The sequence below is a fragment of the Carcharhinus amblyrhynchos genome, chromosome 6 (assembly GCF_965287045.1).
Source record: "Carcharhinus amblyrhynchos chromosome 6, sCarAmb.v2.hapA, whole genome shotgun sequence".
In the NCBI taxonomy this organism is placed as follows: Eukaryota; Metazoa; Chordata; class Chondrichthyes; order Carcharhiniformes; family Carcharhinidae; genus Carcharhinus; species Carcharhinus amblyrhynchos.
Genome location: NC_137329.1, coordinates 57,955,008 through 57,968,603, shown reverse-complemented (window position 1 = coordinate 57,968,603; position 13,596 = coordinate 57,955,008). Strand labels below are relative to the sequence as shown.

The following is a 13,596-nucleotide window of genomic DNA, read 5'->3' as shown; positions in this document are numbered from 1 at the left end:
TTCCACTACTTTCTGGGTAAAAAAGATTTTCCTCAGATCCCATCTAAACCTATGCCCTCTGATCTTAGACACTGCTGCCATGAGGAAAACATTCTTACAATCTACCCTATGTCTCTCAAAATTTTGTATACCTCTATTGTATGCTAACTATTAGATGGATAATTTATAGACAGTTACTAAATAGAATGCTGTTTGGGGGAGGGTCATTTCATCAAGTTCTGAAATATGGGTATATTTTTGAAACAAGATAATTTCTGATAAAACGTGGTGTTAATAGAATTGTGTTTTATCCTATATTAGTCATTCTTGTCATGTCTTTATATGACTGACCCTCATTATTCTGAGCAAATATAAACCACTTAAAACCAGTGTTTCAAGTTATCCTTCAGGCTTTTGATCCACTTGGGTAACATCAATGCTATAATCAACACTATTTTTGGTTGTCAATCAAAATAATTCTCATTGTTGGGCATCAAGTGTTGGCATATGTAGCCTACTACTTGTTAAATCGCTTCATCTGACAGTGATGTCTCTCAAAAGCTCCAGAACTTAAGCTCGAGGACTCAAACCAATGCTGCAATGAAAAATATTTAGAAATAATTAAACAAAATGCAGTTGTCTAGATGGATTTAATCACATTCTTGTCATTTTATTAGGCTTGAAAAAAATCTCTAGCAAGATACAAATTTAACTTCTAGTGGGAAATTCTCAGCTTTGGTAGAGAAGTATTTCACAGCATTGTTACAGTACAGGTCATTCAGCCCATCATGTCTATATCAGTTCTCTGAATGAGCAGTTCACTTAGCACCTTTCCTCCCTTCTCCTTGTAATCCTGCACATTCTTCCTTTTTATACAAGTCTAATTCCCTTTTGAATGCTTTGATTGCACCTGCCTCCATCACGCTCTCAGGCAGTGCATTACAGATCGTAACCACTCACTATGTGACAGGGTTTTCTCATGTCACTTCTGCTTTGAAGAGACATTTGAATTACATATGAGAAATTTAATTGGCTTCCTTCTCCACTCATAGTTGGAGATTCTGCTGACATTTCAGGCTTGACTGATTGTCACAAGGCCCTGATTCTCATTACCACTGTTTTCACATTTGTATTTATTTCAATTGTGATTTGGTTAAATGTTATTAACAAATAAGCAAATTAGCCAAGAGAAATGTGCATATTATATGCAAATATTTCTATAATTTCAGAAAAAGCACAATGTAAAAATACATGCCAGAAAAGGAATTGCATTTTAACTCTCAGCTTAAAATATCAGAAAACCATTGCCTAATTTTGAGCCCGAAAAACCTTTTGATCCCAAATTTAAAACTTACAATTCTATTCCCTCTAAACTACATTTTTTTAATAGCAAACACCTTAACACAAATCAAATAATTATTTTTAATTCATGCACAATTTATCAATGGCGAAGGCACCACATAAATCCACAAACACTTGATAATAGTTTGTCAAACTAAATGCAAGTGTGGAATAGAAACTGCATACCATCATGGAGGAACTATGCTTGCTGAGAGGTGCTATTTTCACTCACCTCCCCCCCACCACTCCATTTTCAAATACAAACTAGCTTGTACTGTGTTTGATCTTGATGACTTTTGGCCTCGGCTAATTTGACAAAAGTTCAAACATTAACTTGTCTTCTGAACCAACAGATGAAGGACTCACTGGATTCTTTGAGAAACAATCAGCTGCAATTCAGGGTTAGGTATTAAAACTTGTGTGTAATCCATAAATGCCACATTAAGAGAAGTTTTAGGAATGGAACCTGCTTGCTTATAGAAAATGAATGAAGCCTTGTGAGGAAACCCAAGTACATATGCTGTACCAAAATTCCTCCAACATAAAAGATGTCTGGGTGAGTGTTCCTGATTCTAGGAATTGAATTTAGTGCAACATTTCACCTTGTTTAGAATCTCAGATGCCAATCTGCACCTGGTTAGGCTCTGTAGCAAAATATTCAATGTCCAAGATCTTTTGGATAAGATGCTGGCTGCCCTCTCTGCTGGTCGCAAAAGATTCTGACAAGTCTGAAGAGCAGTATCCTGGCTAATATTTTATTATTCCGCACAAACATGCGAGAAGCAATACAATTCAACATAACATACTGTCTGAAACATTGCTAGGCAAAGTAGCAGCCAATTAGCAATAGTATGTTCCCATGAACAGCAATGTGATAAATGATTATGATGGTCAGTGACTAAGATAGTTTGTGTGTTGGTTGAAGGAAGGACACCATTTTCAAAAAAATATTTTAGTGGTAAGGGTTCCATGCAGGCAAATGGATCTTTAACATCTCATCCAAAAGATGGCACTTCCCAACACGACTGCTCCTTCAGTACTGAATTCAATGAAGCACTTTGATGCTCAAGTTTCTATAGTGGGACTTAAACCAACCACCTTCAGATTCAAGAGGTGAAAAGTGCTATTAACTGAGCAACAGTTAATATTTATACAACTCAGTTTGCATTGCAATAGTATGTGCAAGTTGCATTAATAGACTAATCTGAGTTTTATTTTGTATTTAGTAACCCACTTCCTGGATCAAAAAAAATCAGTACTGTTTAATACAGCAGTCATTGACAGCCAAGTTATTAGCCTGAATTTCATTGCAAGAACAAAACCACAGAAGCTAGTGCATTAGATACTCAAAAGCATGTTTAACAGAAGCTTTGAGTGATCTAACAAGGATATAGTTTTAAAAAGGCATTTAGTTGAGAATAATCTTCAGAAGTGCTGCTAAAAGCTAGCAGTGGGAGGTAGAAAAGTTCACCCGATATGAATTCTTCGCCAAACAAACACATGCCCTAGATCAACCAGGCAGTGAAAGACCAGGAGAACAGTTTAAATGTACAGTATAAAAAGAAGGCTCATAACCAGGACCATGTAGCTTAAATCTGGGAACAAGTAATGGACGGAATTCGCAAATGCAGATTGGGAAGAATAGCAAGAGGAAAGGGGATAAATAGAAACTCAATGCAAATTATAAATGCAAGTATTAAATCAGACAAGAATTTTAAGTCTTTGAACAAAATATGCAAGAAAATTCTTGAGTTACAAAATTTGAAGGTTAGCAATCAGTTACACAATCAGTTAACAACTGAAGCCTATTTGGATCTGGACAGTTAGCAAAGAAACTTGTTGCAGTAGTGGCATTTCACTTCAGGCTTAACCTGTTAAAGGTTTGACCTCTCAGAGGGAGAATGTTGACTGTAGGTTCTAATCACTGCCTGTAAAAACAAAACATGAAATGTTAGCACCCATTACAAAGTTTTCTTACAAATTGCATGGAACGACCTGACTCAAATGAACCACATAGCATACAGCAAATGTTGGGTGCAGGACGCAAAGTATCATAAATCTCTGAACTTTGAGGTCAAGAATTGAAATACTTACCATAGTTTGCACAGCATAAATGATTTAGTAAAGATACTAATTTCATATTAAATTTACTTTCAAAGCTTTATTTCATTATCTCTGACTATTTATAAGAACAAGAAATAGGAGCAGGAGTAGGCCATCTAGCCCCTCGAGCCTGCCCCGCCATTCAATAAGATCATGGCTGATTGATAGTGGTTCAATTCCACTTACCCGCCTGCTCCCCATAACCCTTAATTCCTTTATTGGTCAAAAATCTGTGATTTAAAGGCATTTAACAAGGTAGCCCCTACTGTTTCAATGGGCACAGAATTCCAAAGATTCACCACCCTCTGGGAGAACTTCCTCCTCAACTCTGTTCTAAATTGACTCCTCCTTATTTTGAGGCTGTGCCCTCTAGTTCTTGTTTCCATTCTAAGTGGGAATACTCTCTCTGCTTCAACCCTGTCTAGCCTCTTCATTATCTTATATGTCTCTATAAGACCTCCCCTCAGCCTTCTAAACTCCAACAAGTACAGGCCCAGCCTACTCAATCTTTCCTCATAAGCTAACCCCCTCATCTCTGGAATCAACCTGGTGAACATTCTCTGCACTTCCTCCAAAGCTAATATCTTTTCTCAAATAAGGGAACCAAAATTGCACACAGTATTCCAGGTGCGGCCTCACCAGTACCTTGTATAAATCAGAAAAATAACAGGACCTGGCACTGTAGCAATGAATCACCTGTGAAGCATGCTGGAGCTATGCATCTCAAGTAGCTGTGCTCTTATTAATCTTTCTCTGTCTCAGTGTTGCCCAACAATCAATTTTGGTTGAGTTTCAACTTTCACTAGGTCAATGCAGAGAAAACCAAAACCGTTTGTTGTATTCCCCCATCATAATCTCTTTACTCCTGGCATCAATTACATTTCCTCTCAAGTAACTATCATGTTCAAAATTCTTTGATCATCCTTCTAGAGGGCAACTTAAATGCAGGTGATATCAATATGCACAAGGCTGAAGCTTGCCTGATAACGTCTGGCCATTCAAAAGACAATGAGGACCTTGGTGTTTCTTGGTTTATGGGTCAGTATGGGCTTTTTAAAAAAAGTCAACATGGAAATCAAAAAGTTGGTTAGGAAAAACCAAAGAAGGACTGCAAAGAAGAAATAACATAAGCATCATCAAGAATGACAGCAGAAGCAGCTGAATTAAGAACAAAATCATGCATTCATGTTGAGCAAGAGATTCTTCTTCCCCTCACCACTTTCAAGGGGGTGACAATATGGAACAAGTGAATGGCAGGTAAACTAATTATATCAAGTGATGTTCATTACTTTGTGTTCTGCCAATTTCTCTAACTGTGGAATAATGCAGGTTATGAAATGAATGAAAATAGCACCTCGCCTAGTATTAGCTCTGGTTTCTGCATGTTTAATAGAGCACAGGTGGTCAAAATGCACTATGGCTCACAGGGGAGTTTTATCACTATTCTCCTAGGTCCCATTTGCTTTCAAGCCGACATAGGCCAACAGGAGTTTATGCTAAAAAAGGACGAAGCAACTAGAACAATTGAGAGTTACTGGTATCCATGGCAGATCCAACAGCAACCTTGGGATCCTATTTAACCTGAGGCTAGTACTCAACGCCAAATTCCTTTTACATCAAAGGCCATTTAAGGTTCACTAGTGTCAATTAGCTCATTCAATATTGAATTACATTTATTTTCTTTTCTCATCCCCAGATTTGAACATTATGATAATCTCCTTGTTGTGCTGCCTTCCTCAAAATTAATCTGAGCAAAGGTTTGCCACAAATATCACATCATGCATCATGTTCTGCTCACCCACTGCATCTCCGCCTCACCCACTCATCTCATGCATACAATGGTAGTCTACTGGTTTATAATTGTTGTTAAACTGAAATTAATAAATCCATTAACTCAACTGCAAAAGCTACCAAGTATGTCAATACACCTGATTTTTCTTACATGCCAACCAAGCCTACATCTGACTTCAGTTCCATAGTCTGTGGTTAACACATGACTCATTCAAATAAGCATGGGAATAAACACTGCCTTGTAAGTGTTGTCCATATGTCAACAATAAAAGTTAAGTTGGCATTAGTACCACACAACCACTTGTGTATGTGGACCACCACCACCACAACAACAGTCCGAGCAAGTCTAAATCACTAAGGATAGAAAACAAAAAAAAAGTAAATTGTTGGGAAGGAAAGGGCCGAAGTTGCCTTTAAGTTATTCAAGTTGGTACGAGGAGTTGATATTCCACACAAAGAAAATCAATATTGAAAATGGAATCAATACAAAATATTGCTGATACAGCCCACAACATATTTTTTAAAAATCCTTTTCCAGTCAACTTGAATTATGCTCTAATCCCATGACCATAACCAAATCACTTCATGACAAGACCAAGGATAGTTTAGCAAATAGGTCATTAAAGTGCAAGTGATACACAAGCACAACTAAATTCAAAGCAGAATAAAAAGATGAAAGCGAATCAAGTACCTTCTGGGGAGATTTAGAATTGTACCCGTCCAGCAGTGTGCGGACCTGAGCAGCATAGTCAGGATGAACTTTGTTTAACAGACACACCTGAAAAAGCAATAATTATAGTCAGGAATACACATTTAGCATTCCACAGAACATTAGCCCTCCATATCTGGACTATATTGTGGGGGAGCTTCAAAGCAAAGATCTTTCTCATCAAGGTCAGACCACATTCTAGCTCTGAGGCCTCTGCCAACACAAGGTACAAAACAATGTTTTCTTTCAATCAGACTCATGTCTTTGGTGATTCTTTCTACAAAATTCCGTGAAAAAGAAATTGTTTTCACCAGATTCCTCCCCACAGTGAAATACTGAGACCAGGGAGTCACTGAGCAGCAGGATTAAAAAAGGGGCAAGGTGGTGTCCAGTACTTTGCAGGTAACACATTGTAACTCCAATACTCATCTCAGCATACAACCAGACACTGTCAAGTTTTAGAAATATAAACTTGAGAAAAGTTACATAATGATTATTGCGAAGCAGCAGATTCTCCCCCCACACCCTGCAATAACCTCCAGTTCAGCATAAATTTATTTAAAAGGGAAGCAAGTTTATAATAGGTATTCAGATCAGATCTTGTCTCCAAGAGCTAGAAATGTAGTGTATTAGAACATTAACTGTGCCCATTCTGACGCTAGTGGTGGTATTAGCATAGTACCCAAATATCTGTTGCTCAATACTGCTACAATGTCAGTGCTACTTCTGCCGTAGTATTAATGTCAGTACACTATCCCAATGCCCATTGCTCTCAATATTGCTGATGCAGCGTAAGCACCAGCACACAGTGATGTACAGTTTTGTAACTGCCCTTGTACCCACTTTTCTCAATAGGGTGGTGAGATTTTTAGTATGAACATATTGCCCCAACGTTCACTGAAAATACACCAGAGAATCAGCAACCTAGTCCCTTGTCCCAGACAAAGGAGAAAGTCAACATTTTTGCAAGACTATCTAGATGCTGAGAAAGGTGGAAAATTCTTCTTCCTTGAATGAGAAGTTGAGGGACTGTTAGTGTAAAGGTGGTGATTACATGGTGCTGTATAAGTGCTTCCAAATGTGCATATGGCAATATTGAAAAATTTTGCACTGAATCTTTAAGTCATTTTTGTCTGGTTGAAATATTCCTCTAAAAAGTGCAAGATATTGATCCAGTTTAAATATTGATGCAGCTGGAAAGCCATCAAGTACAATGGCTACCTAAATAGAGTTCTGCAACATTAAGAAATTTGATTAATTTTCTAATAACTAATAAGAACCATGTATTATTGCCAGTGTTCAACTCACCATTCTGTTCTGAATGAAAAGTTGAGCATCCTTGAGATGAGCTGCTACATTCTCACAGAGCCTTCGACGCTCATCTGCATTCAGTACTTTCAGATAAAATGAAGTTACCTAGTATAGACAAAAAAAACATGAGTATTTAAAATCATTACAAATACTGTTCGTAGGAACACCTTTCTGGGAGGGAGAAAGGGGGAAGAAAATCACTCAAATACCAACAAGACAATGCAAAATAACCAGGACTTCCAATTTTGCAAAGATTTAATGGGCTAGTGGGCAGTATTTTCACAATTAGTTCCATCTCTGCAATTTCCTCATTCACCTGTAAGGTGTTTCCTACTATATTTTTGTGAGCTGTTGATGATCAAACAAAGCAGCATCTGTCTCTCACTTTAGTTCTATCTCTCATTTGTGTTCCATTATCTCTCGCCACCATTCTGTCCCCCTTTATATTCCAGATTCCCTACTTGCTTCTGCATTTAAAGATTCAATTTAAAATAAGGTAACAAACGAATGAAATACGTTGTTAGTTTAAGTAGTGGAAGGTGAGTAAAGGACTGGACCCCATCTGCCTCTTGATACTCCCAGTTCTGTGCGTCCACTTATTGTGAGCAGTGAAAGGAGTCATCTGTTCTTGTCAGCGAACGTGTGTACAGCTTGTCAGTGTTCTCTGCTTTGAGATATTAATCCTGCAGTAATACTCATCTCTCTGGTATTCTGCTCAATGAATACTCCACAGACAGTATTACTGAAACAGTTTGACCTGAAAACACAATCATGGTTATCCATAAAAGCTTGCAGCATGCAATTTGCCACACAAGTACTATAATGTTTTAAATATAACGTATGAGTGGTAAGTCACAGCTCAACAGTGGTATAAATCTCTGGGTGAAAGCAGGTACACAATTTCAATTTTGCTTCAGTGTTATGTGGTCCCTGGGGGTATGATTGGGGGAGGGGGTGAACATAAGAAATAGGAGCAGGAGTAGGCCATCTTGCCCTTTGAGCCTGCCCCACCATTCAATAAGCTCATGGCTGATCTGAAGTGGATCAGTTCCACTTTCCCGCTTTCTCCCCATAACCTTTAATTCCCTTGTCTGTCAAAAACCTGCCTACCTGCGATTTAAATATATTCAGCGAGGTAGCCTCCACCACTTCAATGGGCAGAGAATTCCAGAGATTCACCATCCTTTGAGTGAAGAAATTCCTCAACTCTGATCTAAACTGTCCCCCCACCCCCTATCTTGAGGCTGTGCCCTCTAGTCCTGCTATCCTTTTTAAGTGGGAAGAATCTCTCAACCTCTACCCTATCTATTCCCTTCATTATCTTATATGCCTCTATAAGATCCCCCCTCAGCCTTCTAAACTCCAACGAGTACAGACTCAGTCTATTTAGTCTCTCTTCAGAGGCTAACCCCCTCATCTCCGGTATCAGCCTAGTGAACCTTCTCTGCACTCCCTCCAAGGCCAATATATCCTTCTGCAAGTGCGGCGACCAAAACTGCATACAGTACTCCAGCTGCAGTCTCACCAGTACCCTGTACGGTTGCAGCAAGTCCTCCCTGCTTTTATATTCTGTCCCCCTCACTATAAAAGGCCAGCGTCCCATTTGCCTTCTTGACCACCTGCTGCACCTGCAGACTGGGTTTTTGTGATTTGTGCACAAGGACCCCCAGGTCCCTCTGCACTGTAGCATGCTGCAACTTTTCACCTTTTAAATAATAATCCCTCCTACTATTATTTCTACCAAAGTGGATAACCTCACACTTGCTAACATTATACTCCATCTGCCAGGTCCTCACCCACTCACTCAGCCTATCAGGGTGTGGTGGTGTTCAGTCTTTTTGTCAAATTCCAACTGTCACCAGCTGTTCAAATGTTACAAACTCAGCACCAAAAAAATTCATTCATGGTTAAAGTGGGAAGATTTTATTTAATTTCATAGCAAATGTCAGAAAATATCCGAGACACTGCAGCATTAGCTAAGAGTAATTTATACTATTGTTCATGTTTTGAAAAATCACGTTGGAAAAATGATTTTTGACTATTCAACCTAAATTGGATACAGGCAATTTTTTTTTTTTTACACATTTCTCTGGTGACTTGGTAGACAAGGCATGATAAGGTCTTAAATTCCAGTTACTACCTGCAACAAGTTAGCACAAAACCAGCCACTATTCCAGCTTTTCATTTGGTCGGTGTTCCTGTTGGATCTATTCAAACTCTCTCTCCCCCCCATTTCTACTCTGCCTTGCAGACTGCTTTTTTAAAAAGTATTTAAATGTTGAATTCAGAAATGCATATGTGCATTCAGAAATGTATCATGAATGTGTGTTATTTTAAGTGATGGAGCGTGGGTGAAGAATTGGATCCCATTTTCCTTTTGCCATTTCCAGCTGTGTGCACCCATATACGTTGTGATCTGTAGAGGAAAATTCTTGACTGGGACCTGCTCTTGTCAGCAGGTACCTGTATGCAGTCTGAGTATCGACAGGCTTGAGATGTTAAAACTGTAGTAATGCTCATCTCTGATATTCTGATCAATGAATACCCCTAAGTAACTGAGGTGGTTTTAAACCAGAATATTCTCTTGTCCCTCAAAGCAGCCACATATTATACAGCAATCTGAGCAGGAAAATGCAAATTTAGTGAGGTGTGTCATGGGGGTAGTGTGAATTTTGAGTGTGTGTGTGGGGTCTGAGGGGTCAGGGGATCTATTCAATTCAGACTACCCCATACCTCCTTTCTGCATATCTTTTTCAATGAATATTTAAATGTCAAAAATAAAATCAGAGATATTAATTTAAAAAGGGGAAAATTAGGTAAAGAGTGAAGCCAATTTCCATCTGGATCCTTGCAGCTGTCTGTGAGCTTTGGTTATGAGCTGCAGTGAGGTCTGTTCTGGGTGACTGGGGCCTTTTCCTGTCAGTGAGGGCTGATGAGTGGCATCAGCTTCAGAGTTTAACACTACAGTAATATTCTTCTCTCTGATCTCCTAGCCAACATTTACATCCTAGACAACATCACTGTATAAATTTAAGCTGAAAGCCTATGTTATTGTGAGTTGTGAATTCTACTGGCTCACAAGAATGTTCATCTCCCATGAAATAAAGTTCAAGAAGAAACCAACTTATAAAAAGGAACATGTTTAGATTACTCAGTTATAAGCCTTGGGGGTGAGGGGAGGGAGGGGCATGACATTGTGTGACAGGTGGGGCAGGGTGCACACAGAGCCCCACAAAGTTCATCTACCACTGTATGAGACAATAATTGAACTTATTCAGTACTTCAGGTTAATTAGATACAGACAGTCCCTCACTCCTGTGGAGGCTGTATGCCAGATTCATTGGGTGAAATGGAACCAAAATTAACCTTTAAATATTGCAAGTCATTAAAAATGAACAAAAAAAGACTGTATAGGCTCCTTTCCCATTGTGAGGTTATGGGTCGTGCAAAAGTAGCACAAAGAAATTGCGCATGACCCAGTCTCAAAAGAAACACTCCTAGCCTTACGCATATTCAAAAGCTTCAATACAACAGGAAAAGATCAACATGCACTATATAATATCAGGTCTACTGAACACAAGCTACATGCTTGGTGTGTGCAGGAAGTGATGACAGCAAGAGGAAAGAAAGACAGAATTTTCAAGTGGTCACTAATGCTCTACTCTACTTACCTGGGAGTAATCATCATCGTTGGAACTGTTGTACCGAGCAACATCATTTGTTACTGTCAAGGAATGCTCCAAGGCCAGAGGCTGAGTTTCAGGGCCACTAAAACTATTTGGATAGTAGTTTGGTGCTCCACCTACACCACAGAACAAACAATTAGGATTTTATTTTATAATTACACTAATTTTCTTTAGGAGGGGATAGCGAGATAGCCATGATGCCCCACTAAGTCACAATCCAAATCCTCAGATGAAATCCCTGCCAATACTGATAAAAATGGTGTCCCAACAGGACTTAATAGCTTCACGAGAAACCTTCCTGGTTATCAAAGGTCATTAACTCCTCCATTTAGCAGACAGATGTTTACCCTGACACTGTTGGGCCAAGTCAAGTTGTTGATCTCAAATAATGTGACAGTACCTGGATCTGCCTACAAGGCTCCAAGAGTACTCACACCTCAGGTCAGGATGGCAGTTTCTGAAACATAACACTGCCCTGGGAATTTTTCTGAAATTCAATTTCATATACCTGAAGCAAACAGTCCAAACTCAGACAAAAAAAAACAAAACAGCAACTCAGTAGTTCTGCTAAGAAATGGGTAGTACAATTTAACAGGAGTTGCACAGAGTATTTTTTTAAAATTCAATATGATAAAACCATGCTCCGAAAACAGGCTAATTGTTTTGCAACTTAAGTGATGTTTATACCACCCTAATCATAAGACAGTCCCATCCATATAATTAGACCATGCTCTTTGGACTCCTGTCTGTCTCTCTCTCTCTCAAAAGATACTGGAATTGAAAAGTAAACAGCTAAAACATGTATGCAAGAACGCAGTTTAGTTGCAAGTTGTTAAAAGCTGTCCCTTAACTAGCTTTCCCCATCCACCTTGCTCCACTGCCTGCTATGATGCCAAAATCTCAAGGGCATTAGTGACCTTTCACTGCCTTTTCTTAAAAAAAGGAAAAGCGTTTGTCTAATGTTCAAATCTGAAGCTAAGTGGGATTACACTATTCTAATCAATAAGGGATCAAAATGCAATTAATTGCTATGAAAACGGTGTGATAAGTCCTTGCTTTTTTGAAAGAAACACAGCAACACTCACTGGCGCTTTACTAACTACAATGAAGTTTGGAAAACCAAATCTAGTCAATTTTTAAAACTTGGAATACACAACACACCTGATAATCTGTTGAAATATCCTCTTAGGGGTAAGGGGGCATGGGGCAGTGGTGGGAAATTGCCATTTCATAACCTAGAGAATATCTACTCCCAGGCCACCAATTGGATAGCAAAACTAGCCAATCCCAGCAGATTTTACTTCCTCAAATGGAACAGATCTGCAAAGTGCCTATGGCATCACAGCGACAATCTGCAATATAGCCAGCTGATTAGGAGACATGCTCAGGAGCACGTTATTCGAATCAGTGAAAACTGCTGCGTCTATATTAAAAAAAAATCATCAAACCAAGTAGCACAAAAGCTGATCCTACTAGACGGAAGTTGAAATGCTTGCCCTGGTTGTCAGTTGAGCACATGGGTCCATCTCTCTGGTAGTTTGCTACACGACACTTAAATGGGCAGTTCACAGGAAGCTGAAGATAGTTAGCTCCCAGGCGGTGTCGGTGAGTGTCCGTATATGAAAACAAGCGACCCTATAAACGAATTGGGAGAAAATGAGCAACACACAAACCCCATGGCAGTAATCAATGAATTTATATCTACTTTGTGTTGAGAACTCTTTTCCAAAAGTTTAAAATCTGGAATTCTTGATGCCTGCTTTCTGGAATAATGTGGGTAAAGCCATTTCAGCACAGCTGTCCACAATTTATACTTATTTTCAATTAGCACAGTCAGCATCACAAGACACAATATTAAAGGAGGAGATTAGTGAGCAATGATTAATTTTTTCATTCCTATTTTGTTCTCAGTCCCCCTTTCTTTCTTCACCCCCATTCCCACAAAGTACAATGTTTGGAGATCACATCTTTCAATTAGAGCAAGGTTTAACAGTATGACACTCGACCATTTCTTTCTGATCCCAATTCATCTCATTCCCTTTGCACAACATAATTTGGAAAATCCCACTGCTTTCCAGGACACACCTAACCTCGTCTACCTTAAATAGATTAATCAAATAGAGGAATCAACAGCAATTAAATCAGTTTTACCTCTTACATCACGAAACATCTAAACGAGCACTTGAAACTCCATAGCATATGAGGCTGTGAACTAAGTGCTGGAAAATGGGATTAGAATAGATGGTTGATGCAGTCACAATGGGTCACTTTGTCCTGTAAAACTCTATGACTGAATATTTTAAGTGGGATACTGGGGCAACAGACACTAAATTTGATCAAGAAAACCCAGATCTTCAAAAAGGAAACTGAGAACTGAAACAGTTGGTATATGAATGCAACAAATTTAATCTAAGTTTCTGTCCTCTCAACAAACAATCACAGAACTACAGAAAGCAGATTCATCCCACACTCTCTCATATCAATCTTCCAAACCAGCCACATTCCTGATCTCAATGAAACCAAGAGGAAAATGTGCAATATCTGTTGATATCTCAACACATGGTGGGAAAAGAAGAGAACATTTTCTGGACACCAGGTGGGACAATGTCAAGAACAAACTCCAATAAAGGCAACATGGATAACTGCACGAATATTAACCCTGAAAGTATATACAGA

The 13,596-nt window shown here is 38.9% G+C and overlaps 1 protein-coding gene across 1 annotated transcript in view; it reads right to left on the bottom strand.

The window, feature by feature from the left end:
• Positions 1-628: 628 nt before the first annotated feature.
• cat (catalase) overlaps positions 629-13,596 on the bottom strand; it is a 37,066-nt gene continuing 24,098 nt past the window's right edge. Inside the window, exons 9-13 of the mRNA XM_080190510.1 lie at positions 12,417-12,555; positions 10,906-11,036; positions 7,232-7,339; positions 5,906-5,992; positions 629-3,248 (exon numbers count right to left, since the gene is read on the bottom strand). Of these exons, the coding sequence (XP_080046636.1) occupies positions 3,195-3,248; positions 5,906-5,992; positions 7,232-7,339; positions 10,906-11,036; positions 12,417-12,555 (519 nt within the window). The 3' untranslated portion in view covers positions 629-3,194. The remainder of the gene's footprint in view (positions 3,249-5,905; positions 5,993-7,231; positions 7,340-10,905; positions 11,037-12,416; positions 12,556-13,596) is intronic.